Source organism: Nematostella vectensis, chromosome 1, assembly GCF_932526225.1.
Source record: "Nematostella vectensis chromosome 1, jaNemVect1.1, whole genome shotgun sequence".
In the NCBI taxonomy this organism is placed as follows: Eukaryota; Metazoa; Cnidaria; class Anthozoa; order Actiniaria; family Edwardsiidae; genus Nematostella; species Nematostella vectensis.
In genome coordinates, this window is record NC_064034.1 from 9,858,556 (window position 1) to 9,886,052 (window position 27,497).

At 44.6% G+C, this 27,497-nt stretch overlaps 2 protein-coding genes across 5 annotated transcripts in view; one reads left to right on the forward strand and one right to left on the reverse strand.

Moving 5' to 3' along the window:
• Positions 1–1,656: 1,656 nt before the first annotated feature.
• On the forward strand, positions 1,657–22,540 carry LOC116603735 (ATP-binding cassette sub-family C member 4-like). 3 transcript variants are annotated; one of them, XR_007307442.1, is made up of 8 exons: positions 1,657–1,880; positions 3,073–3,294; positions 3,998–4,150; positions 15,916–16,196; positions 17,059–17,210; positions 17,394–17,462; positions 20,243–21,309; positions 21,406–22,540. XR_007307442.1 is itself a non-coding variant. In XM_048725780.1 (4 exons), the coding sequence occupies exons 2-4, from the start codon at positions 3,073–3,075 to the stop codon at positions 4,491–4,493; spliced, it is 435 nt and encodes a 144-aa protein (XP_048581737.1). In that variant the 5' UTR covers positions 1,671–1,880; the 3' UTR covers positions 4,494–5,260. The 3 variants fall into 3 exon arrangements, 1 of the variants encoding a protein (XP_048581737.1); XR_007307443.1 differs by having other exon boundaries at positions 15,916–16,136; XM_048725780.1 differs by lacking the exons at positions 15,916–16,196; positions 17,059–17,210; positions 17,394–17,462; positions 20,243–21,309; positions 21,406–22,540 and adding an exon at positions 4,434–5,260 and having other exon boundaries at positions 1,671–1,880.
• Positions 4,844–27,497, reverse strand: part of LOC5520309 — a 138,668-nt gene continuing 116,014 nt past the window's right edge. For both annotated transcript variants that reach the window (XM_048725767.1, XM_048725771.1), the window contains 36 exons: positions 27,281–27,425; positions 26,602–26,930; positions 26,058–26,199; positions 25,516–25,980; positions 24,924–25,111; positions 24,624–24,770; positions 23,876–24,017; positions 22,809–23,131; positions 22,398–22,539; positions 21,926–22,254; positions 21,449–21,590; positions 20,787–21,109; positions 20,423–20,567; positions 19,842–20,044; positions 17,446–17,589; positions 17,114–17,255; positions 15,856–16,178; positions 15,577–15,715; positions 14,824–15,152; positions 14,361–14,502; positions 13,800–14,122; positions 13,293–13,434; positions 12,773–12,984; positions 11,910–12,053; positions 11,227–11,368; positions 10,740–11,062; positions 10,217–10,355; positions 9,490–9,818; positions 8,978–9,119; positions 8,426–8,748; positions 7,728–7,869; positions 7,253–7,306; positions 6,851–7,040; positions 6,116–6,387; positions 5,733–5,842; positions 4,844–5,144 (listed from right to left, as the gene is read on the reverse strand). In XM_048725767.1, the coding sequence (XP_048581724.1) occupies positions 5,034–5,144; positions 5,733–5,842; positions 6,116–6,387; positions 6,851–7,040; positions 7,253–7,306; positions 7,728–7,869; positions 8,426–8,748; positions 8,978–9,119; positions 9,490–9,818; positions 10,217–10,355; positions 10,740–11,062; positions 11,227–11,368; positions 11,910–12,053; positions 12,773–12,984; positions 13,293–13,434; positions 13,800–14,122; positions 14,361–14,502; positions 14,824–15,152; positions 15,577–15,715; positions 15,856–16,178; positions 17,114–17,255; positions 17,446–17,589; positions 19,842–20,044; positions 20,423–20,567; positions 20,787–21,109; positions 21,449–21,590; positions 21,926–22,254; positions 22,398–22,539; positions 22,809–23,131; positions 23,876–24,017; positions 24,624–24,770; positions 24,924–25,111; positions 25,516–25,980; positions 26,058–26,199; positions 26,602–26,930; positions 27,281–27,425 (7,482 nt within the window). In that variant the 3' untranslated portion in view covers positions 4,844–5,033. The remainder of the gene's footprint in view (positions 5,145–5,732; positions 5,843–6,115; positions 6,388–6,850; positions 7,041–7,252; positions 7,307–7,727; positions 7,870–8,425; positions 8,749–8,977; positions 9,120–9,489; positions 9,819–10,216; positions 10,356–10,739; positions 11,063–11,226; positions 11,369–11,909; positions 12,054–12,772; positions 12,985–13,292; positions 13,435–13,799; positions 14,123–14,360; positions 14,503–14,823; positions 15,153–15,576; positions 15,716–15,855; positions 16,179–17,113; positions 17,256–17,445; positions 17,590–19,841; positions 20,045–20,422; positions 20,568–20,786; positions 21,110–21,448; positions 21,591–21,925; positions 22,255–22,397; positions 22,540–22,808; positions 23,132–23,875; positions 24,018–24,623; positions 24,771–24,923; positions 25,112–25,515; positions 25,981–26,057; positions 26,200–26,601; positions 26,931–27,280; positions 27,426–27,497) is intronic.

Sequence of the window (27,497 nt, forward strand, 5' to 3'; positions counted from 1 at the left end):
TAATATCCAAAACTTACAGGCTTACAGGGTAATATTTTCTATAAAAATATACTAACTACTCTTACTTGTAAAAAAAAGTTGACGAGAAATTGGTTTCAAATTTTGGGAAGAGTTCTGGATATTTTCTGAATTGATATAGGAAAATGAGCATTTCCTTAATAATCCCCTCGACGGATGATCCCCAAGACGAAGTGGAGGGGATTATCATGCAATATTCAATGAGCTTGAGGCGAATAATTGTTTAATTATTATTACCCAAGCGAATCCTAAGATTTCACTAACAAAAAAACAGTTCTGATTTACTTTTTGGGATTTTTCTACATCTCAATCGTGCATGCACTTTCAATGTTAGATTAAAAATCTTGACCAATCAGCGTGTGCGATTCTTATATCCACTTGGGAAATTATACTTAATACTGTTAACCACTATTGTTTGATTGCATGCTTTGGTAAATTAATGCCCCAAAAAAATGTCAAAATGGCCAACACGAGGGAGTGCGTTGCAAGGACCCAGAGCATTGTAAATGTTGCATTCAATCCACAAGTTGGCCAATAACATTGCTTTGATCTTTGGTTTTCCAACAGTCATGGCTATATATTGTTTTCCCAAGTACTTTCCGAGCTGTTTCTCCCCTTCTTTTTGGTCTCCCCTTAGTTTCCATACTCAATAACAGGAAACATTGTTTTTCGTTTTTTAGTTTTCCTATCTTTCCAATCTTGTGTACAGATTGTGTGCCGCATTGCATACGGCAATGCGCAGATTGACACACCGCTAACCCAAAGCCCGGGATCAAAAGATTAGTGTGCTGGTCGGCCTTGTGGCCTCTCAGCAAAAATTTTAAAAATAAGGAAATTACCAATAGGGGCGTGGCTGTGCCCCCCAAATATGTTCTTAATTTCTCTGTATTGTGCCCCCCTCCTCCATATTTCGAGGCCTGCTATGGCACTGAATTGACGTGCGCATTCCATGTTAAGTCGTTAGATATGCGTACTCCAAGGAACTTGAACATCTTTATGAACCCAATAAGAGCGCCACCCGTGCAGATTTAACGACACCATACAACTATTATAGTCAGAAAAGTCGATCGCCATGCGTTTACATTTGGCTGGGTTTAGTGACATAGTGCTTTCAAAGCAAATGAGTGAATATCGTTTAGAATAAAGTTACCTCATTGTTCTATTGTATTTCCGTTCGATTGTTTTGTTTCCCATTGTTTTGTCTGTGGTGCATCAATCGAATGTGGCTAAATCTTCCGATAACTTCCAAATGACCCGATTTATTTTATGAACCCCCTCTCCCAATCCCCCACCCTACATAAATAAGGTCCACTTTTCGCAACCCCCCCCCCCCCCCCAAGAAAACTCCTGCATGTAATGCTGTTTTTACCTTTATCTAGAGCCTCTAGTGCGAGGTGCAGAAGTACACAATAGATTTCCAAAGAAACTACATATAGTCAAGCTTGTATAAAATGCGAGGAAATGCCTAGAAGTGTAAACGACTACATGATCTTACTTATTAGATAAGTTAGTGATATTTTAATGTTTAGAGGAGGTTTTGTGGCCCAATTCGTGATCAACCACGGCAGGGACCTTTTCGAATTAAGTGTGGACTAGTTTGGACGCTATCCTCCCCTCCCCCCACCACGACAGGATACTCTTTTTTGCGCTAGCCGGGACGAGGCTATTTTGACGGTTGACCAATTCATTGTTGGCAAAGCTCTGCGACGGAGAAGACGGATATTCGGCCATATTTCTCCGCAACATATACTCGTAAGGCCCTAATATTTGGGCTACCTGAACTCCAACTATCTGTAAGGATGTCACCATGATTTGAGCGCGATTAAGCGGGAGAAAGTGTGGATTTATGGACGAAACGTGAGGTATGCTCGAAATTAGTTTGAATCGGGATTCTTCAAATCCACAAAATACGCTTTATAACGGCCAGAGAACCGGCAAAATGTAAACATAAAAAAAGAAGTTAATTGCATTTTTCTTTTCAACAAGTATTTTTTTTATGCTTCATTTTGTTTTTCGTACAATCTTTACCTTAAAATCGATAGGAACAAGTAGAGAGCTTGGGCTACCTGTGCCCTCGCCCGCTCGTCAGTTTGTTTTTCTTCGTGTCAAAATTTTCCACTACAATCTCTCAGGATAATACAACTCCGACTCAGAGTAATCTTCGTCATCCATTATTAACTACTAAGACCTTAGACCTAGCGAGATTTGCAAACTCGGGTTTGGAAACAAAGACTTGTCGATCGGTAAGCTAGTAACTATTATAACATCGGCAATTAAATTTCGATTACACTCTTTATTTTTTATAAGAACGTCTAATTTTCAATTGAGGCTGGGCCGTTTATATTTTTGGAGCATTTAAAGTTCATATGAGTGTTATAAGTATGTAATACCCAATGAATTATTAGGAAGAAAATTATACTAATGATCAACAGCAATAATAAGTTTGTTACTATGAGCACAATTTGGTTCTGCATTTTAGAACACATCAGGTCATCCGAGCCTCGGTATGTTCTTAAAATTTGGTGAACTCTCAAGCTGGACGTTCTTATAAAAAAAAGTTTTTCTAAAAAAGAGTGTATTCGACTTGTGTTATAAGTAATTTAGGAAAAGGTCATTATTTATCGGGGGGGGGGGGGATTTTTTCTAGTTAAAAAATTGCGACCCTCCCCAATCTAAAGCACAAAAATGGTGACCCTCCCCCAAAAAGGCGACCAAAAATTAAGGCCCTCCCCCAGAACAAAAAAGAACTAAAATTATTGTGTGTGTAAAGGGGGGGGGGGGGGGGGGGGGCTGACATAGACATGCTCATAAAGGGGCGGCGGAGCAGGCCTTAAAAACCACCAAGCCAGGAGAAAAGCTGAGCCATTTTCAGTTCAGGGGTGTAAATTATATTGTATAGGGGGGTCTGGGGGGCATGCTCCCCTGTAAAAATTTTGCCATTTTCAAATATGTCCTCTTTCTCCACGCTCTCCGCCCTAACATTCTTCACACTTTGTTTATTTCTGTATGCGCATTGCTTATAACACTTTGTGTGCGCTTGTTTTCTTCCTTCAGATGCTGCTGCAGAGTATTAGCAACATCTCTGATGTCACGACCGGTCACGTGACGAATCTCTTAGCCACGGACGTACAGTCGTTCTGTTATGGAATAACCGTTATACCGGGTCTTTTGATGGCCCCAATCATTATCGCAACGACGGCGACGGTCATGGTGTGGCTGGCAGGCTGGCCTGCGTTGGTTGGTCTGGCAATGTCCGTGGGGTACATAGCCATACAGGTCAGTCATCAAAGTATACATACACCAAGCCTCGTACCCCGATTACTTTTCGCTGCGCGGCTTGTCGTTAGTGACATCCCGTTTGATTTGCCGTTTTGCTCTAAAAGCGCTAAAACATCAGGAATAAAGAGCTGGGAAAGAAGGAGCCTGGTGAGGCGGTTAACACACACCGTGAATAGGCATCGCAGTTCCGAGGGCACTCAATTTTTGTGTTTGGGGGGGGGGGGGGGAGGGCATATGGGACCCTTGCAATCCTAACAACTATCCTAAGCACCTATCTATTCCTGTTAGCTACTCCCGTCCTAGTAGCTAACGGCTCTTTTTCTATTTAATGTTTTCTCTATAAGGTAACTTAATTTTCACACTGAGCCACCCGTCCATATGAAGAAAACGTTGTCGTTTTGAGGGACTGGTACCGAGGACTCTTAGTGTCTTTTCAGATACTTTCTCCATTGAACAAAGATGGTCACAGTCACTGTTTTTCTCTTCTGATTACAAGTCATAATGTTTGCGAAGCACCTGCGGTACGGCAACCTTAAAAATGACAGGAATCATGCAGTTTTTCCAAATAAGGAATGCATTAGTTTCCTTTTATGGAAGTGACCGCGTTTGGCAAAAAAGACAATTTTTGGCTAAATTTTCTTGATATGTTATTCCTTATTAACTATCGGTCGCAATTAACAGAATCCGTCCTTTCCCATAGAGCGTTGTCGTCCAGCTGTGCGAGTACTACCGTGAGGAGACAGTGGAAGTTACCGACCAGCGTGTTACCCTCGTCTGTCAGATCATCTCGGGGATCCGCGCTATTATAAGGAACGCATGGGAAACGCCCTACTACGCGGCCCTCGATACGAAAGTAAGAGAATACAAGTCTCTTTAAACCCCCATATAAAATTTCAATTTTGACCAGTAAAGACTACTTGGATGAGTACCAACAAAAGAACCAATCAGACCCCACATTCAAGGCCATGCTAGAACATTTTCCAGACACTGCCTAAGATGGAGGCAACATACTCTCAATATACAAACTTGCTGACATAATATACATTTTTTGGGTTAAAGAAGTTACTGGTCTCGGTCGAATGTATTTACTATTTATGATTGAAACCACTATCTTGATTCTGATTGGATAAACACAGACGACGAGATCTGGAGCGCGTTACACGATGTCAAAGTGGGGCCCCTTGTATTGGGTCTGATTGGTCAACTTAAATACCGCATCCAAGAGGGCGGGGCGAATTTTAATGTAGAGGAAAGACACCAGAACAAGATAATTGTGATGGACGACGCGACAGCCAATGTGGACCCACGGCATCACATCACATGATCCAGACCACCTTCATGAGGGAAAAGAGACGATGGAGGAGTGAAAAAGGGGAGGGGAATTTCTTGCCCAGCATGACAGGGTTCCATGCGAGGCGCTGCGCCATAACAAGAAAGCAAGGGAACCACATGATGGGAGAAGGGAGTCGTTTTCCGGGTTTCTTTTTGGAGAGGAGAACGCGCTGGACCCCCAAGCATAAGATAAGGACACACAAACAACACTGTATAATGCCGTGACTAATTTATTCTACTCTAGGCTACTCTAATTTACACGCTAGGTCCTAATATTAATGGACGCTCTAAATATTAGAGATTATATGACTCTATTCTAACAGCTCTATAAGAGCCGAGTGTATAGTTCCGTATTTCTCTGCTCAGTTTCCTTTCCATCGAAGCTCATATCTATCTTGGTCCATCTAAGCAAGGATATTGCTTTCAACCTCGTTCGTGTCCTGCGATATGATTGGCTGTTGGGGTGCAGGTGGTCTGGCAAGCCGCATGCGCTTGTGTAGGTCAATCTCCTTTTTCTGTGAACAAAGCGCCACGTTATGTTAAAGGAATAAAAGACATCAGTTATACAAAGGAGAAATTATGTTAAAAGAATGATAGGGAGCAGCTATTTAAAACATGAATTATAAACGTTTTTCTTTGTCGAAAATCACTACGGTTTTCAACATTCTGCGTACTCTCGCGACGACTTTCAGCACCCGAATCGCTTTTTGCTTCCGATAATCCCGTCAAGCAAAGTCTTTAAAGGAATTCATTGGACAGCTCTGACATAGTCTCCTACTATCACGCCACCTCTCCCAAAGGCGCTGACCAATCGATGAGCATCAAAATATAATTTCATTAGTTGGACGGAAGCCAAAAAGCAATTGATTGACGAGAGTTCGCAGAATATTGTGCATTGAGATTAATTAACTCAGAATGATCTGCGAAGACAACGGATTCAACTTCAAGCTTTTACTTGAAAAAGAAGCCGTAGACTCATATTTTCAGAAAACAACGAAAACAACAATCCAGTGAGGGATTCACAAATATATATGCTCAATAGCAAAATATCGTTCTTTTCAAATGCATAAAAATGCAGTTTGACATGTGGAGCCATCTCTTACCTGTTCTGAGCAGATGGCTTGTGCGATTTGTCCAGCGCGAGCGACAAGGCTACGGAATGAGCGCATGTAGTACACGTGTCTGTCTCGGTACGTCACCTTCAAAAGTGAGCCTGTGGAAATGCAGATTAAAATATTAATGTCAAAAACACAATGAAACAGTACCTCTACTAGAATTGTACTGCACTTTTTGTTTTTTTAAATTGTACTGCACTTTTTTTTGGAATTCTACATGATTTAGCATGATTTCCCAGGATCTCTACTGCACTTTTAATAAAATCAGATCGCATGATTCTATTCATAGCACTTCAACTCGCCTGAAACTGTATGAATTTTTCAAAGAGTTGTGTCGTACGTTTCGTTGAACTGTTCTCGATGTAACTTACCACGTCGATATTTTCCAAGACGAACGACAAAGATCTTGACACCCTTCCTCTCAAGCAGTCGAGTGGTCCGGTGAATCCGGTGGAAAGTTCGGCGGTCTGGACGACCAGAAGTGACGACAACAAGCACCCGCTGGATGTACGTGGGCTCATGCTGGAACAAGTAGCGGTAGGTGGCATCAAGACCGAGGTCAAGTCTCTCTCCGCGGAGGCCTGGGTACCGAGTGGCGTCCACGGCACGTGTTACTTCCGCTTGGCTGTTGTACTGGCGAAACCTGAAGAACATGAAATATATGTATTAGATATCTGTCAAGGCTTTGGAGGGCGGCACGTGTCACTTCCGCTTGGCTGTTGTACTGGCGGAACCTGAAGAACATGAAATATATGTATAGAAATATAAGATATCTGTCAAGGCTTTGGAGGGTGGCTCTTTCCCAGGGTAGCGGTAAATTCGCTTCGGAGATATACCCTATTTTACTGGTCCAAAGGTTTCAAAATACATATCATGCTTATCAAACACATGCTTACCAAACAAGCCTACAACACACACAACATATCTGGTCCATTTAATGCCAAGCTTCTTACACACAAATTTATCAGTCCATTACTCAAATAAGATCGAATTGTACCCCATTTAAGCCTGCCACCAGCTTCCCCGAGGTAGAACTTTCTTGGGCTAACCCTATTGTAGGTTTAGGCGAATCTCCAGGGATTCCGGGTTTGAAAAGGAAACCTCACCTCATGTTGACTTGGGGTCTGCTAGAGTACGTGACAAGGCCCACGTGGGTCTGGTGACGCGTGATGGTGAAGGTACTCGAGATCTGCTTGATGAACGTCTTAATCAGATGGAAGTTGATGCGTCCAACGCTACTAGATCCGTCCACCAGGAAGCCGAGGTCAAGCGTGACAGGACAGTGTCGCAGCGTGACTGAGGTAAAGAAAAACCATACATGAGACATTGCTTTGGGGGGCACAACACTCACAGCACCGTAAAGACAGAGAGATGAAGCAGCGTGTCTGGAGTAACGCGATATCAATGAATTAACATAATACGATTCGCCATAGCGTGACATGTAAGCGTGACGTGGTAACGTGACATATTGGTGTGGCGTTCAATAGTGACCTGGTTGCGTGACGTACCTGGTGGTATTGGCTTGGGTGGAAGTGGACGGGGCGGTGGTTTGATAGGCCCAACTGAAAAACAGTAAAAACAAGTTTAACTAAAAAAATCACAAAAGGCTTGCAGCGAGAAATAAATCAAACACATGCTCACACACTCTAAAAGTACTATGGATATAATGCAAATCGGACCTGACAATAGAATTAACATCTATTTACGCGGTCACGTTTATAGACGGCAGATAATTCTTACTGGTATCCACGCAGGGTGTAACCAGGATTCTTTTCCTTATATACCTCTGAGCCATTTTTACGTGGACCTTAAAGGGGCAACCTCAGAAGTTGCACATGGTTTTTCCCAGAGCCATAAAGATTAATATCTTGCGAGTATTTTGCATCTCTCCATGAATGACTGTTGTGTAATCCTTGGGCCACGAACGAAAAACTCGTGATGTTCCCCTTAAAACACAAAACGGCTAAAATTTTGAGCACTCACCAATGCGCCGTCCGCGGAGACCGAATCTGAGCGAGATGTGTCTGTACCAGGCCACGGGATGGATACGGATAAACCGCGCGACCATGGCAGGCCTCAGGACGCGAACAACAACAGTGTTGCGGTCGCTGTTACCAAGGAAAATCTAAAGAATCACAGAGTAATAAATAGTTAGATCACGTAGCTACAAAATTACAATGAAACAGAAGGAGGTTCTCCTCTGGGAACTAAAACGTCGCTGCAATGTGCACTCTCTCCTATTTACCGGGCATCTCGGGCGGTTCTGTTTTAACTCAATATTCTACCGACCCTTTGCCCCCTTTTCATACTTGCACAATGCTACCTTTTCATACTTGCACAAAGCTTTGCTTTTAACGTCTCCCCCTCCCGAAACACACACTTCGGTTCCCCTTGCATACCCAAGTTTGTTCACTTTTCCCATCTACAATCCGTCTCAGCTATTATTGACACGGATTGTAGTAAACTACACTAACCATGCTCCAGTTCATTATCTACTGTCCTCTTCAACATCTACTTCTTAATCCCTGGACTCTCCCTCCTTAATTTGTACCCCCATCTAGTTAAGCCTCCGACCCTCCCTACTACATAACCTAGTTTCTCCCCTAATTCAGTATCTCTCGTCAACGCCCCTATCCGGTATAATCCACTTAACAATTCTCTTGACACACTCGGATACATACCCTAGTACGCCCTCTTATCCTGTACTGTCTGAATCTGCGGCCATCCCTGCTATAGGACACGGTATATCTCTTCACCCATTGGTTCAAGTCCTGTCTTCCCTGAGTCAAGATCTTCGTGATCACTGTACGCTGACCCAGATCAACTTGGATCCATTGGCGCCTGTTGTTCTTTTTCGCCGACCACGCCCCTCTGTACGCTCCCTTGCGGACCGCATTGAGTCGCGCGCGCGAAGGACCATGGTACTTATCCCAAGAGGATGATGCCTTGAAAGCTCGGTTGGGAACCTTACCGTCCTCGATTCCGATTGGTACTTTGTTGGTAGCTAGATGAAAAAGTGTTTTGACTTTACAGATGCTTTGAAATATGTCAATAAAGAACTTCTTTTATGTAAAGGGACTGGGAAATAAATACAGTAATGAACAGTAAGGAGGCCCTAAAATTGGGTGAGCCAATCCCTTACTCCTAGAAACAAGGGTCACAGCCCCATAAACTACGTCTGGAATACGATAATGTAACAGAAAGGACGGGGGTAGTAATCCTGTGCCTCTTACCAGCTCTGACAGCGTAGAACTCGACTCTCATCGAGATGTGTCCATGCCAGGATTGTGGATAGATTCGCACGTAACGCGCGGTAAACGGTGGATCGAACAGGTTCTCCATGAGAGAGCTACGGTCGCGGTTTCCGCGGAACACCTGGAGGTGATAAAAATTACGTGAGAATTATGGCAACTGCAAATGCACTAAACAGTTTAACATTTCAACAGTAACACTGATCGATCAACGCCAAATGTAAGGAGAATGCAAATGGGTCATATAAATGAAATACAAAATTACGAAATCATGTAGAGAAAGTTCAAATAGCCATCTAAAAACAAAGTTTTATAGTCCAATTACTAAATTCAATTGAAAATATCGCAATAGATTCCCAAAATCAGCCGATGGAAATGGATGCTTAATCATGCTCGACAATTTGCTAGGGCCCGTGAGAAAATGGAGGCACTTGAAAGAAACACTTTAAAACATTCGGGAATGACTTAAAATAACGACGTCAACAAGGACGCACCTTGACTCTGCTGTTGCGTGTATACGGCACCCATCGTCTGTTATCCTGACTGTACTTCACAATAAAGCTCGTCACCCATTGGTTAATATCGCTACGACCTTGCGTGACCACCTTAAAGATCCTCTTGGGTCTGCGGAAGTCGAAGCCGAGCCACTGGCGGCGATTATTCTTATGCGCGGACCATCCACCCCTGTAGCGTCCTTGACGTTTGCGATGCAGACGAGCGAGCCAGGCGGCATGGTACCTATCCCATTGGCTGGACGCAGTGATGTATTTATTGGGCAGCCGGCCGTTGGAGATTCCACAAGAAGATGGTCGACGACGCGGTACTAAGACAAGATAATGGCGATGATTGAGTATATGAAATAAGAAGGCCTGAGAGACCGAATAAATCTTCGTAAATAGATAATCAGAAAAAAAGAAAAGACTGACTATGGAATGTAGAATAGTATAGAGAGGTGGTATTTGGAATATAGATGGTAACTAATATTAAAGGCACTTATTTAAGGACGAAGCTTTATAAATTGTCTAGTATAACCGACGATCATTGGCTCAGTCAATTCGTAGAATAAACGCAGAAGAGCTCCTGGAATTAATCAGATCCCAGGAAAGAAATTGATATACCTGAACATAACACACCCACAAACAAAAGAAAAAACGGAGCTTAATCTAGGGTGGGTCTTATGAACAGCGATTATTCGACTACCTTCGGGTTTGTGTTACTTACTGTATCGTTGTCCGTAGACTTCAACTCGCATGGAGATATGACTGCGCCAAGATAAGACGACAAAGCGAACATAACGCGCACGAACAGGGTGAATCGAGTGGTAAACCACGGTGTTCCGGTCCTTGTTACCTCGGAATACCTGTAGAACACGATCACAGAATAATACGATTATTTGTCAGCTGACTATTATCCTCGCCGAAGATTTTCCTACAAGAGATGCCTCCTCAGCTTAACACAATCTCAATAGCATTTGCTTGAAAATACTTACAACATTCTGCACTGAGGCATGCAATTCTAACTTACTCTAACTTAACACTTAACTAGTTAAGTTCTTGGAAATCCAAGGAACAAACAACTACTAGCTTCACCGAGCCATTATGACTCTCCGGCTTAAATCTTGACTGGTTAAGTTAATGGAAATTCCAAAAAGCCAAGAATTTTATCTTTACCCAGCCTTTCACTTCCACTTAACACTTTACTAGTAAGGTTCATGGAAATTCCAAGAACTAGGAATTGAACTTACCACAGTGCGACCGCGGTTCCTATAGGTAGTGAACCTGAGTCCATCCTTGCTGTATAGCAGTTTATATCTCGTCACCCATTGGCTGTAATCTTGCCGGCCCTGCGTAGCCACGCCCGTGACACGTGACTGAGTGCCAATATCTACCTGAAGCCACTGACCGCGTCGGTTATACCGTGCGGACCACGCCCCTGTCCGACGTCCGGTGCGGACCTTGTTGAGGCGGGCGTTAGCTGCGCGGTGGTTGTTGTTGAAAATGGAAGAGGCGGACATAGCGCGGGCTGGGATGCGGCTGTCTTCGACACCAAGTGGAAGCTTGCGGCGATCTGAAGTTTAACGCTTGTTTAGTAAAATGGAATGCTAAAGTCGATCTTTTAAGCAAGGCTATTTTTAGTCCTCTCCATTGATTTGAGGCAATTTTCTCAACTGAATTTTTCCTGACAGGAAACTTGTTTGCCGAGTTTTATTGCTCGAGAAAGAAAGTACTCACCAGCAGCTCGGCCGTAAAGCTCCATTCTCATGGAGATGTGAGATCGCCAACTGACGGGATGAACTCTCACGGCAACGGCATAAATCACAGGACGAAGGAGGTGTCGGACAACTGAGTTTCTGTTACGGTTGGCACGGAAAATCTAGCGGGGATGGAAAGAAAAGGTTTACTTAATTATTGAACGAGAAGAATCGCAGATATAGATAACAAAGCATGAACAAGGGAGCTGCTCTGGGTGACAATACTTTCAGGGAGATATCAACTTTCAAAATCAATCTGCAAGTTGACATCTCAATCATCAATCTGTTTGCTTTAAAGAAGGAATTAAGTGAGCTCTTCAACATAGCAAAATAAAAACAAGAGCAAATAGTTAACTCTATGTATGCATAGGTAATATGGTACCTCTATTAGGGGTCAACCTCGGGCCATGAAAGGTAGTCGCTTAATAGCGAGGTTGGCCCATTAATTCTTTGCATGTTATGTATTTATAGCTACCTCTCTTAAGCGGTCACCTTCGGGGCCATGGGAGGTGGCCGCTTAATGGAGGTTATTAGATTAACCTAACATGGTATCTCTATAAGGCGAGCACTCGGGACCATGAAAGGTGGTTGATAAAAAGAGGTTTATAGCTTTATGGAGGTATTTCTAAGAGACGCGTCTTTTTGTGCACAGCTCGCTCTTACCTTTGTCCTGCCGCGTTGGGCGTACACAGCAAAATGCACACCATCCAGACTGTACGACAAATAGTATCCCGTCACCCATTGGCTAATGTCCTGACGACCTTGGGTTGCGATGGCAATGACCTCCTTGGGGCGTCGGAAAGAAACCTACACCAAAAAGAGCAAATGTTAATCACAAGTGCGCCTATGATAGTTCTATCGGTGGCACGCATTTTACATGAGGCTAACCTGTAAGTATTGGTTCCTGTTATTGTGTCGAGCGGACCCTGTGTCTACATCACATTACCCCTACCCGTGAGTATTGGTTCCTGTTGTTGTGTCGAGCGGACCCTGTGTCTACATCACCTTACCCCTACCTGTAAGTATTGGTTCCTGTTGTTGTGTCGAGCGGACCCTGTGTCTACATCACATTACCCCTACCCGTGAGTATTGGTTCCTGTTGTTGTGTCGAGCGGACCCTGTGTCTACATCACCTTACCCCTACCTGTAAGTATTGGTTCCTGTTGTTGTGTAGAGCGGACCCTGTGTCTACATCACATTACCCCTACCTGTAAGTATTGGTTCCTGTTGTTGTGTAGAGCGGACCCTGTGTCTACATCACATTACCCCTACCTGTAAGTATTGGTTCCTGTTGTTGTGTCGAGTTGGCCCTGTGTCTACATCACATTACCCCTACCGTAAGTATTGGTTCCTGTTGTTGTGTCGAGCGGACCTTTTGTCTACATCACATTACCCCTACAGTAAGTATTGGTTCCTGTTGTTGTGTCGAGCGGACCCTGTGTCTACATCACCTTACCCCTACCTGTAAGTATTGGTTCCTGTTGTTGTGTCGAGTGGACCCTGTGTCTACATCACATTACCCCTACCTGTAAGTATTGGTTCCTGTTGTTGTGTCGAGCGGACCATGCGCCTCTGTAGCGCCCTTGTCGCCGGATGTGTAGTCTCGCGCGGTTGGCTGCGTGGTAGCGGTCCCATACAGATGATGCCGTGATCTGGTTGTTGCGGATGCGGCGGCTCCTCATTCCCAGAGCGGGAAGTCGAGATGGAGGTGGAGGACGTGGAGGCCGTACAGGTCCAACTAAACAAATAGATTGAGGGTATATCACTATCCTGTACACCAATTGGTAAGACCTGACATTCAAGTATATGGTGACTTTCGTTGAAAAAAAAACTATACAATGGAACCCTCGGAGCTGAGGCCGAAGTGCGCTTTGTATGAGGTTTCATTTGAGAAAACGACTAAAGAATTTGAAACCAAAACTTTGGGAAGTGTCCGTTATACAGAGGGTGTCGACATTATGAAGGTCCATTATATTAAGGTTCCGCTGTAGTTTCCGCTGCCCGATACCACGTTTTTGTGTCACGTGACAATGAAGACTCTCTTACCTGGTCTTCTGCCGAGCAGCTCAATCCTCATGGAGATGTGTCCGTGCCAGGTCAGCGGATGGATGCGTACATAGCGTGCGCGCACACCTCGGCCAAGGGACCTGATCGCCACGGTGTTTCTATCACTATTACCCAGGAACACCTGCGAGCACAAGACGTGATTAGTGAAACCGCAGGAAAATATTTCGAAGAGCGGGTTCGAGGAGAGCAAAAGAAGCTGCCCAACGTGCACGCTTTAATCTTATAAATTACAAACCATTTATCGACATGAAAGCAATGCATGTAACGTGCACTGTAATTCAGGATATGACCAACAAAACTATCCATTTGTGGATTGGGTTATTTCTGATAGATGCTAAGCTACAACTAGAAAGTAACATTTGCGTTGTGAATTGTTCTCACTAAATAGGTCGGTAAACAAGTTTGCTCACATAGACACCAACTGTTAACTCTACGAAGACGCAGACACAGTACAAGTGAAGAATTGCTACACGAGTGTTACTGTACCTTGACCCTCCCTCTGAAACGGTAGAACCGCATTCTCCTCGGGCTGTTGCCATACGAGACCTTGTACGTCTTCACCCACTGGTTGTGATCCTGTCGCCCTTGAGTCAAGACCTTGGTGATCAGTGCTTGCTTTCCCAAGTCCACCTGGAGCCATTGGCGGCGGTCGAGTTTCTTCGCTGACCACGCCCCTCGCTTCTTGCCCTCCTTTCGGGTGTTAAGGCGTGCCCGTGCTGCTCCATGGTCCCGGTCGGATTCAGAAGACGCGGTGATTGCTCGGTTTGGTATTCTACCATCTTCAATACCCATAGGCACCTTTGTGATGGCTGAGGAAGAAAGAATATAGAGTTAGCAGATTAATGACAAGACGAATAATGAGCCTTTTTAAGCCACCAAAATTTATGGCTGGTTTCTCATTATGATCCTAGCAAAAAGGTAAGAAGGGTAAGATCCATTTTAATTGACTTGTCTAATTTTCGATTTAATTTGATAAATGAATAATCAGATTTTATTTTTAGGTGGTTATTTCAACAAATGTGTGATTATAGATAACAATGCACTTACCAGCATTGACAGCGAAGAATTCAGCCCTGAGAGAGATGTGCTTATGCCAAGTCCATGGGTAGATTCGTACGTACCGCGCCGTGAAAGGTGGATCAAACAGATTTTCTTTCAAAGAGTTGCGGTCGCGGTTACCACGGAAGATCTACATCAAAAAGAAACCACAAAATTTAGAGCTCTAAGCTTGACATTATTCGGTAACTGTTATAAAAAAAGGTTTGATTCGTAAGCGCTAAAGCGCTCGTAAGCGCGTGAGTTTGCCCAACCAAAAAGTGAAGGGATCTCTTAGCGCAACTCCCCTACTGTGTGAAACAATGCAAGGCTGCTTCACGATTGTGTCACACTCTTTGTGATACCGCCCCGCGAAATGTGGATCCGGAACTGTGACGCATGACAGCAAGCTAAGCTAGTCTAGCAAGCTAAGAGAACTCTAATGTTTCAAAAGAGAGGGCCCCATTAGACTCACCTTGACGGCGCTACGCGAAGTAAACGGCACCCATCGTCTTCCGTCCTGACTGAACATCACATAGAAGCTAGTCACCCATTGGTTGATATCACTGCGACCCTGAGTGACCACCTTGAAGATCTTCTTGTGTCTCCTTAAGTCGTACTGAATAAACTCGCCTCGTCTGTTTCTCTTCGCGGACCATGCCCCCACGTATCTTCCCTTCTTCTGGCGGTGCAGACGGGCCAGCCACGCGGCGTGGTACCTGTCCCACTCGCTTGAAGCCTTGATGTTACGGTTGGGTAGGCGGCCGTTGCCGATACCACAAGATGTCGGGCGTGGGCGACGGACTAAATCAATGGTTTACATGTAAATTAATGTTTGGAAATTTATTGTTATTAAAGGATTCCTTAAAAGATTTAAAACCTCACGGAGAGAGGCAAGGTAGTCCTTTCATACCGATAAATGACGAGAACGGTTACGTGGATTGAGCTATTTTAAAACACACAAAATCAGATTGAACAAATAATCCCGTGAATGAATATATTTGGGCCCGATTTCCTATAGCCAAAGACAGGCATCATCGTCTTATCCGTTGGCCTTAGCCGAGATGCCCAGCACAATATTTTTCCATACTCTGCGGTCTGCCATGGTACTTGGCAGATCATACAGAGATCCCTGTGTCCCTAGAGATCGAGGGGATGGCACATTTCTGGATCTCAGGGGGGGATCGGCAAGCGTGATCAGAGGATCAGATATAAGACAAGCGCTTACCAGATCTCTGTCCATACAACTCCACCCTCATGGAAATGTGCCTGTACCAGTTAAGCGGGTAGATGCGCACGTAGCGAGCTTTCATCTTTCGGATGTTGTGGAATACCACGGTGTTTCTGTTGTTGTTACCACGGAAAACCTTAAAAAGCACGGGAAAACCACAAGTTATGTAACCACACGCTATGTACACCACTGCAATGTCATTAAAACAAGCCAATAATTAAATAAGTAAATAAATACAGATGTGTTAACACATGCAATGCCAATAACCACACTCACCACTATACGTCGCCCGCGGATGTAAGTAATGAACCTGACTCCGTCGTTGCTGTATTTTAGAGTGTACCTCGTCACCCATTGATTGTAGTCCTGTCTTCCCTGTGTCGCGATGCCTGTGATGCGAGCTGTGGATCCTACGTCCACCTGAAGCCATTCGCCGCGGCGGTTACGTTTAGCGGACCAAGCGCCAGTGCGTCGCCCTCGGCGGACGGAGTGGAGTCTAGCGTTAGAGGCGCCGTGATTTCGATCCCAGACGGACGATGCCGAGAACGCGCGGTCAGGTATACGACCGTCCTGTACCCCAAGGGGAAGCTTTCGGATATCTGCAAAATAACCAGGCGGTAACGTTTAACAAAACAGTCACTCTTGAAGCGTCAAGCTTCTTTAGCAGCACTTAAAGCCGCATTGTCACCAGTTTACTTCCGGTCGATTACGTAACAATTTCCGATGAATTTTAACGGAAAACGCGAAAAGTATTTCAAAATATTGAAAGCAGTGTGTCTATTGGGAGTTTTTTCGAGGATGTGATCGATAATTTAGAGTGGATGGCCTGTTAAATACATCGGATTCTAATAGATTCTGTTGTCTTTTAACGGTTGAGGTTTCCGTCGGACCTCCGGAAGTTAACTGGTGACAATGTGGCTTTAAAGGGGCTGTGTCATGGTACTGCAAACGCCTGGAGTCAGTGTTTATTGTAGGCTTTTAATTGTCTACAAACAGTTGAACTTTAAGCTGTCAATGCCTTGTTAAAATAATATGCAATCTTTTATTGAAAACATTTCCTTTGAGTTCATTTCCCCACATGTACCAAAGGCTCATACGTCAATATTAGAATTTGACTGAAATTCATTGTGTCCTGGCCGGAGAGCTTTTGCAAAGCTCTTACCATGACACTTCCCCTTTAAATTTTACCCATCAACAAAGATGCTGTATTTTGACACCTCTCTTTAGGCCACTTGTCTGGGTCACGAGGGTGACCGCTGAATACTAGTATCATTGTAACTGGGACATCACTAGTAGACATTCTTGTTCTGTTTATACAATGTCGTGCGCCAATAAAGAGTTCGAGAAGCAAAGCCTTATTTCATGTACCGCCTGTCAAATTCAGATTCAGAGCAGAAAAACAAGGAGCACGGATTGCTATTGTACTACGGATACCCCGAAATTGCTTTCATGACCACTAACAGATTTCTACGTCATCAGAAAATCTCCGCTCGCTCGAAACACGCAAGCCTCTTGGAGGGAAATGGATACTCACTTGCGGATCGTCCGTACAACTCGACTCTCATAGAGATATGCGAACGCCACAAGACCGGGTGGAAGCGCACGCTGACCGCTCTGATCGCTGGTCGGAGGTACTGACGGCGAACCGTGTTACGGTTGTTGTTGCCACGGAAGACCTAGCAAAAAGCAGTATGAAATACTGAGTATTTGTAAAGCGTATATTAACATCGCGAGCCAGGTTTTTACACCTCTGATAAAATCACTAGGTGACCTAACCCAGGATCGAAACCTTTGTCTCATTTTCTTATTTACAGAATTTAACAGACGGAATCAAACAGCTATGATGGATAGATAGGTGACACTGACCTTGACTCGGCCTCGTAGTGAGTACTTGGTGTAGTGCAGTCCATCAAGAGAGTAAGACAGATAGTATCTTGTCACCCACTGATTCAGGTCTTGGCGTCCCTGCGTCGCTACTGCCATGACCTTCTTCGCTCGACGGAAGTTCACCTTTAAATTTAAATCATTGTATAATTATATCTACATTTCTATATCGTTAATATCTATACTTCCCTATTCCATCTTTTTCCCCCTTTATTCACCTCCTCAATTCCTAGCTCGTTGTTTATTCCTTTCTCGTTTTATCCCTCTTTCCTCTAATCAATCCATGCTTCCTTCATCTTCCCTACATTCCTCCCTCCCTTCTATCCCTTTTCCACTTCCACTCTTTTCTCTCTTTCTTCATATGGAAAAGACGCAGTTTTGGTAAAGCTAGTACCCGTAAGTATTGGTTCCTGTTGTTGTGTCGAGCGGACCCTGTGTCTACATCACATTACCCCTACCTGTAAGTATTGGTTCCTGTTGTTGTGTCAAGTGGACCCTGTGTCTACATCACCTTACCCCTACCTGTAAGTATTGGTTCCTGCCGTTGTGTCGAGCGGACCCTGTGTCTACATCACATTACCCCTACCGTAAGTATTGGTTCCTGTTGTTGTGTCGAGCGGACCCTGTGTCAAAATCACCTTACCCCTACCTGTAAGTATTGGTTACTGTGGTTGTGTCGAGCGGACCTTTTGTCTACATCACATTACCCCTACCTGTAAGTATTGGTTCCTGTCGTTGTGTCAAGCGGACCCTGTGTCTACATCACATTACCCCTACCTGTGAGTTTTGGTTCCTGTTGTTGTGTCGAGCGGACCCTGTGTCTACATCACCTTACCCCTACCTGTAAGTATTGGTTCCTGTTGTTGTGTAGAGCGGACCCTGTGTCTACATAACCTTACCCCTACCGTAAGTATTGGTTCCTGTTGTTGTGTCGAGTTGACCCTGTGTCTACATCACATTATCCCTACCGTAAGTATTGTTGGTTCCTGCCGTTGTGTTGAGCGGACCCTGTGTCTACATCACATTACCTCTACCGTAAGTATTGGTTCCTGTTGTTGTGTAGAGCGGACCCTGTGTCTACATCACATTACCCCTACCTGTAAGTATTGGTTCCTGTTGTTGTGTAGAGCGGACCCTGTGTCTACATCACATCACCCCTACCTGTAAGTATTGGTTCCTGTTGTTGTGTCAAGTGGACCCTGTGTCTACATCACCTTACTTCTACCTGTAAGTATTGGTTCCTGCCGTTGTGTCGAGCGGACCCTGTGTCTACATCACCTTACCCCTACCTGTAAGTATTGGTTCCTGCCGTTGTGTCGAGCGGACCCTGTGTCTACATCACATTACCCCTACCTGTAAGTATTGGTTACTGTGGTTGTGTCGAGCGGACCTTTTGTCTACATCACATTACCCCTACCTGTAAGTATTGGTTCCTGTCGTTGTGTCAAGCGGACCCTGTGTCTACATCACATTACCCCTACCTGTGAGTTTTGGTTCCTGTTGTTGTGTCGAGCGGACCCTGTGTCTACATCACCTTACCCCTACCGTAAGTATTGGTTCCTGTTGTTGTGTAGAGCGGACCCTGTGTCTACATCACCTTACCCCTACCTGTAAGTATTGGTTCCTGTTGTTGTGTCAAGCGGACCCTGTGTCTACATCACCTTACCCCTACCTGTAAGTATTGGTTCCTGTTGTTGTGTCGAGCGGACCCTGTGTCTACATCACCTTACCCCTACCTGTGAGTTTTGGTTCCTGTTGTTGTGTCGAGCGGACCCTGTGTCTACATCACATTACCCCTACCTGTGAGTTTTGGTTCCTGTTGTTGTGTCGAGTGGACCCTGTGTCTACATCACATTACCCCTACCGTAAGTATTGTTGGTTCCTGCCGTTGTGTTGAGCGGACACTGTGTCTACATCACATTACCCCTACCTGTAAGTATTGGTTCCTGTTGTTGTGTCGAGTGGACCCTGTGTCTACATCACATTACCCCTACCGTAAGTATTGGTTCCTGTTGTTGTGTCGAGCGGACCCTGTGTCTACATCACCTTACCCCTACCTGTGAGTTTTGGTTCCTGTTGTTGTGTCGAGCGGACCCTGTGTCTACATCACATTACCCCTACCTGTGAGTTTTGGTTCCTGTTGTTGTGTCGAGTGGACCCTGTGTCTACATCACATTACCCCTACCGTAAGTATTGTTGGTTCCTGCCGTTGTGTTGAGCGGACCCTGTGTCTACATCACATTACCCCTACCTGTAAGTATTGGTTCCTGTTGTTGTGTCGAGTGGACCCTGTGTCTACATCACATTACCCCTACCGTAAGTATTGGTTCCTGTTGTTGTGTCGAGTGGACCCTGTGTCTACATCACCTTACCCCTACCTGTAAGTATTGGTTCCTGTTGTTGTGTCGAGCGGACCATGCGCCTCTGTAGCGGCCTTGTCGCCGGATGTGTAGTCTGGCGCGGTTGGCTGCGTGGTAGCGGTCCCATACAGATGATGCCGTGATCTGGTTGTTGCGGATGCGGCGGCTCCTCATTCCCAGCGCGGGAAGGCGAGATGGAGGTGGAGGACGTGGAGGTCGAACTAAACGAATGGATTAAAGATTTTCACATACTGTACACTGTACACCTAAGGCCCAACTTTAAAGGAGAATAGAATAGAACTCCCATATAACGGACATCCCCAGGGCCGTAAAATGCTAGATTAGAGAAAATATTAGAGCGTGTGCGACATACTAAATTTCGTGACATGATTCAAGCGTGCGTGACACATCTATTCCAGATAAGATCCAAGCATGCGTGATACAAAGACCGCGTGACAAAATCAGCACGTTTGTGACACCGACTCGCATAAAGAGATTCAAGAGTGATTGATATACTGATTGCGTGACAAGATTCAATAGTGAGTGACATAGTGATTACGTGACAAGATTCAAACGTGGATTGACAGAGATAAGCGTACCAGATGGTCGTCGCCCATAGAGCTCAATCCTCATGGAGATGTGTTTGTACCAGGTTCGAGGTACGATACGCACGAATCTCGCGCTGATTGCTGGCTTAAGCTTTCGAATGACGACTGTGTTTCTGTCACTGTTTCCGATAAAGATCTGAAACAAACAAAGATCGATCGCCATTTTAACTAAAATAGAATAAAATTAAAGAACTCATGAGCTCACAAAAGAACGTGCGAGGAAATACAATGGATACCAAATCAATTGGAGTTTCCAGTTGCACAGTATGATATTAACATTCTCTCAAAATAACGTTAAGTTACTCTAAAGGCATACAAGGGACGCTTTGAGCTTGATAAAAATAAGTGTACTTACCCTTGGTCTTCCACGCACGCGGTATTTGCGGAATCGTCTACCATCGTTACTGTACAGCACATAGTACGTCTTGACCCATTGCCTCAAGTCTTGTCTTCCTTGGGTCAAGATCTTGGTCACAACAGTGCGTCGACCCAGGTCTACTTGAAGCCATTGTCTGTGGTTGTTCCGTTTAGCACTCCAGGCTCCACGCTTGGACCCTTGCTTGACGGTGTTCAGTCGCGCGCGGTCGGTTCCGTGGTTGCGGTCGAAGGAGGATGAAGCTGTGATGGCGCGGCGTGGGATCTTACGGTCTTCAATGCCTAAAGGTACGGAGTTCCGTGCTGAAAAAAAAAAGCAATGGATATGTACATTTAACATCAAAACTGATCATCAAGATCGAAGAATCGTCTACAGTAGAAGAATGATCGAAGATCAAGCAAGATCAGACCACTGCAGATTTAATCGGATCATGAGAAATCAAAGTCCTCTGGAGTCATTCTCTAAAGAAAATAACAAATCAAGTGATAACAGTTATTAAAAGGTGTTTCTAGAATTCTTTAAATTTTGAATATAAATCAACAACAAAGGTGTGTATTAAAAGGAATCTCTATAATATTATTTTTTTCTCGAATAACAGGCCCTTCTATGGAATCAAGGTTTCCTCCATTTCAATGACTTACATGCTCTGACCACGTAAAGCTCGAGTCGCAAGGAGATGTGGCGATGCCAGGTCCTGGGGTAAACTCGCACGTAGCGCGCGGTGAACGGTGGGTTGAATGCGTTGACCTTCAAGGAGTGTCGGTCCCGATTGCCTCGGAAAACCTACACAAGTAAACAATAGCTCAGTGAGAGAAGCTTGAAAGAAATCGCTATGTACCTTAAATGAATCGCACATTCGTTAAAGGGAGCGCGCATCATCATCCTATCGCATCAGAGCCAATCATAATGCGCCTACGATCGCATCATAGCCAATGTGAATTCTATCGCATTATAGCCAATCATAATGCGCGTACTATCGCATCGTAGCCAATCATAATGCACGTCGTATAGCATCAGAGCCAATCATAATGCGCGTACTATCGCATCCTGAGCCAATCATAGCACACGTCCGATCACCTAAAAGCCAATCATACCGCACATACTATCGGCGCACTTACCACAGTTCTGCTCTTTGTCTTGAACCAAGTCCAGTGGCGCTTGTTCTGACTGTACCTGACCTTAAAACTCGTCACCCACTGATTCGCGTCGTGTCGTCCTTGAGTCACGATCTTGTAGATCTTTTTGTACCCTCTCAGGTCTACTTGGATCCACTGTCGGCGATTATTTATCCGAGAGGACCAGGCGCCCACGTATCTTCCCTTCTTCTTGCGGTGAAGGCGAGCAAGCCACGCGGCGTGGAACCTGTCCCATTCACTGGACGCTGTGATGTACTTGTTAGGCAGGCGACCGTTAGAGATTCCAGATGGCTGAGGCCTTGGACGACGAACTATTAGAATAGTATAATTTTCAATTCAGTTCAATGCCTGAAGGCGAGATGCTCATACTGCAATAAGCTATTTCTTCTAAGGTATAAAGTTGCATGGTAAATCATTCCACACAATTTAAATATAAGTAGAGAGAGGTCCATACCGTATCTACGTCCGTAGAGCTCAACACGCATTGACATGTGTCCATGGTAGGAAAGCGGGTAGAATCGCACGAAGCGAGCAGCTACAGGTCTTCTTAGACGATGGAAAACAATCGAATTCCTGTTACGGTTACCGCGGAAGGACTGAAAAAACGAAAAAAAAGGGATAGGATTATTGGAATAGCGAAATCACATTCATTACCAATGCCATCATTATAATTATCTTTCTTGCCGGGATCATCATCATCACCGTCATTATCATCATCATATTTTTTTTCATCTATACCATCGCGTCATCGTTTTATTATCATCACCATAATGATCATCATCATCATCATCAAATTTATCATCCTATCATGATTTACGTCATCATTGCAATGATCATCATCACCTGCAGTACACTTTTCACTTACCAAATTGCGTCCGCGGTGTTTGTAAACCTTGAAGCGTCGACCGTCCCTGCTGTACTTAATCAGATAGTTCTTCACCCACTGGTTCAAATCCTGCCTTCCCTGCGTGGCGACTCCAGTCACACGGGCCAGCGTGCCGATATCCACCTGCAGCCACTGGCCGCGGCGATTGACCTTGGATGACCACGCCCCTCTGTACCGCCCACGTCTGACGGAGTTCAGGCGTGCTTGGGAGGCACGGTGATACCTGTCCCACTCTGAGGACGCGCTGAGGGCACGAGCCGGGATGCGGCGGTCTTCAACACCCAAAGGTAGTCTGTTGCTCACTGAATACGATACAAGAAAGAGTAAGGAACTTAGCGGTGGTTATAAGGTTACAATATAGGGGTTTATGACACTTCAGCCAGCCTTGCGTATTTGTAAGTCTGATTAAAGTGTCTCTGTCGTCACTTTGTCATCCTTGCAAAATACCAAGTGGGGGAAAGTAACTTTGTCATTCTAGCAAATACCAAGTGTGTGAAAGTAACTTTTTCATCCTTGCAAAATACCAAGTGTGTGAAAGTAACTTTGTCATCCTTGCAAAATACCAAGTGTGTGAAAGTAACTTTGTCATCCTTGCAAAATACCAAGTGGGGGAAAGTAACTTTGTCATTCTTGCAAATACCAAGTGTGTGAAAGTAACTTTTTTATCCTTGCAAAATACCAAGTGTGTGAAAGTAACTGTGTCATCCTTGCAAAATACCAAGTGGGGGAAAGTAACTTTGTCATCCTTGCAAAATACCAAGTGGGGGAATGTAACTTTGTCATCCTTGCAAAATACCAAGTGGGGGAAAGTATTCATGCCAATCGACCGAAACTATAGCGCATTTTCGATTGTTTTTAGGTGTAATTTCGACATTTTATCGCATAATTTCTCCAAAAATATTTAATTAAAAAAAATGTGGCTGACAAAGGCTCTTCCATAAAAGGAGATTCCATAACGAAACAATGAAGGGTTTACGTCCATGACACAAATCATTTTGTGAACCAGAATTCTCGGCGGCACAGATTACAGCGAGCAGATAACTAACCTGCATTTCTTCCATAGAATTCGACCCTCATGGAGATGTGCCTGTACCAGCTAACCGGGTGAACACGGATGTAACGCGCCTTGACGGCAGGGCGGAAGTAGCGTCGTACAACTGAGTTGCGGTTCTTGTTTCCTCCGAAGATCTGCGAGTCAAGTATCAGAGTCAATCCAGGGGCACCAAGTACTGATTTGTGTTTGAGCACATCCCTCACCCCCTTTTTCCTCTTTCAACCCTCCACCCCACCACACCTTATAGGACCACACAGTGTCTTGTGCCCAAGGTAGCACAGCCAAAGGGGGCAAGTAAGAAATTTTTTTTTTGTAAGTCCAAAAGGGGCAAGTACTAAGAACATTTTTAGTAAGGCCCAAAGGAGCAAGTAAGAAAAGAACGCTTTTAGTAAGGCCAAAAATGGCAAGTACGAAAAGAACATTTTTAGTAAAGCCAAAAGGAGCAAGTAAGAAAAAAACTACTTTTTTGTTAAACGCAGTATGTGTTTATTTTACTGCGTACGATTTTTTTTTCATTCCAATCCCCTATTGGATTTCACGCGGAAAGCATTCGGGCGTGTGTACAAACGACCTCTATGGTAGACATTACAAATCAAAACCCGAACTTTTTATATACGCGCACCCCCAACATACCAAGTGATAAGTCCCCTTATGTTATACAAGAAAGTAGTTTGTCACAAACCCCAATTGGCTGTTCAACCTCTTTCTATCCGAGACTAGAAGCCTTATCAGTGTTTTACCTGTTTCCTTCCCGTCTTTGAGACTACCGTAGCGTAATGCACGTTATCGAAACTGTACGTGACGTAGTAAGCCTTAACCCACTGGTTTAAGTCCTGTCGGCCTTGAGTCGCGATGGCAACCACCTTCTTGGGGCGACGGAAGTCAATCTGTAACACAGGAAGAATACGACGATTAGAAATGGTGCTAGTTAAGGTTACGGTTCATGCTAATGACCTCGTCACGCTAAATAAATGAACGCAGAGTAAAGCTATCGCAAATTATAAGCATATCCGTCATCAAGTTCATCACATTACGCCTACCTGTAAGTATTGGTTCCTGTTGTTGTGTCGAGCGGACCATGCGCCCCGGTAGCGCCCTTGTCGCCGGATGTGTAGTCTGGCGCGGTTGGCAGCGTGGTAGCGGTCCCATACAGAAGACGCTTTGATTTGCGCATTAGTGATACGACGATTCTGCATTCCTAGTGCACGCAAACGCGGCTTAATAATTCCTGTAATAAAAAAAAAACATTTGACATATACATATATTGATATACATTGATATATATTGATATAGTATAATTAGAGTGATGATAATGGATGATTGGCATGTAGCTATGGTTGCCCTAAACCATTCTTACACAGTGACTTATCAGAGTCTAGTATTAGATGAACCCTTTCCCTTTGACATTCTTCAGCTGTATCAACGATCAAAAAGGATAAGGTAAGGTATAATTGTGTGGAAATGAGCTGATCTCTCAAACCACTTAATTGGAGATGAGTACTATTTCCTGACGGGACCTGGCCACACCAAGGGCAAACACCTACTCTACCAACAAGAAGTGCTCAAATTCCCCCTTTACCCTACAGATATAGTACTTCAAATGTCCTCTTTATACTACTGATGTATACTCACGGAGTCTTCGTCCCTTCAGTTCAATCCTCATGGAGATGTGTCCGTGCCATGTTCTCGGGTAGACCCTCACATACTTGGCGAGGATCGGCGGCCGAAGCGTTCTGTCCACGACAGTATTCCTATCGCTATTGGCAAGGAACACACGAACTCGGCCGCGCACGGTGTAAGGCTTGAAGTTTTTCCCGTTGCTGCTGTACTTGATGGTGTACGTTTTAACCCATTGGTCATAGTCTTGCCGTCCCTGTGTAAGGATGGCCGTTATTGTGGTTCGCCTACGAAGTCGGACCTGGATCCATTGACCGCGAGCGTTCTTCTTGGCAGACCATCCACCTCTAGCCCTACCGCGACGCCTGTTGTTCAGTCTACCATACTTGGCGCCATGGTCGGGGTCAAATTCTGACGACGCTGTGATGGCATTATTGGGTACTTTTCTATCTTCAACACCCAGAGGCTGTTGGTTTCCACCTATCGAGGACAAATCTCGAGTTATTTTCAGGCAATGAATACAGTCAGATTAAGCCATCAGAAGTATTTGTACTTACGTGCTCTAACGGCGTAGAATTCTGCTCGTAGTGAGATGTGCGCATACCAGCTCTTCGGGTAAATGCGGACGAAGCGCGCGGTAAAAGGCGGATCAAACAGATTCTCCTTGATCGTGTTCTGGTCGCGGTTTCCTCTAAACAACTAGAAGTAATCATAAGCTAGTGTTAGCATATAGAAAAACAAATACGAGATTATCAAAACTGACAGCAGTACCAGAATAGTTAGTAATCGATTAAAATATAATCGAGTTTTTTAATCACTATTTACATGATCACGTGGATGCGGGCACTATGCTGCCCTTCATTCTATAAAGGCCTGTGATTGTCATCCACACACGCTCGCGCTATGCTGCCCTTCATTCTATAAAGGCCTGTGATTGTCATCCACACACGCTCGCGCTATGCTGCCCTTCATTCTATAAAGGCCTGTGATTGTCATCCACACACGCTCGCGCTATGCTGCCCTTCATTCTATAAAGGCCTGTGATTGTCATCCACACGCTATACAGATCATCACCCTTTGTTGAGCGTGGCTACAACAAACCTGTGTCACACTCTTCTTCTTGTAGTACGACCAGTACCGTCCGTCCTGGCTGTAACGCACGACAAAGCTAGTCACGTATTGCTTAGCGTCACTACGGCCTTGTGTGACGACCTTGTAAATCCTCTTAGGTCCCCTCAAATCGAACTGGATCCATTGAGCCTTGTTGTTTCTCTTGGCGGACCAGGCCCCCACGTATCTTCCCTTCTTCTGGCGGTGCAGACGGGCAAGCCACGCGGCGTGGTACCTGTCCCACTCGCTTGAAGCCTTGATGTTACGGTTGGGCAGGCGGCCGTTGCCGATACCACACGATGTAGGGCGCGGACGACGAACTGCGCGAAGACATAAGAAGTAAGATTATAATAGTAGTGGGGAATTTTGGGGGGTTTCTATAAAGCTTAGATAAATAATTATGACAAAGGCATTCAAAACTTCACAAAAACGCGAATTGGGCTAGCACATCAATATTCTATGCTATAAAATATAAAATCAACATTACCATTCACCCTTCGATAACCCCAAAGCACATCGCGTTCAATACTGCGTTTTATACAAAAGGTAAAACGCTTGTAAACTAATACCGCGTGCAATATCCCATGGAGTGCTCTAAAAGTTATGACATCTTTCTAGTTTAACTACTAAGTAGCTCTAGAAAAACCACTAAGTAGCCCTCGGTTCTTACCAGTGCGTTTTCCGTATAGTTCGACTCTCATGGAGATATGCGAGCGCCAAGACACGGCTACAAACCGAACATAGCGCGCTACAAGGGACGGGTTGGAGATCCTGTTAAACACGATCGTGTTCCTGTCGCTATTACCGCGGAACACCTACAAACACAAACAACATTAGAAAAGAGTTAATCGCGAGCAAGTTCCCTTTAATATACTATCACAACATGG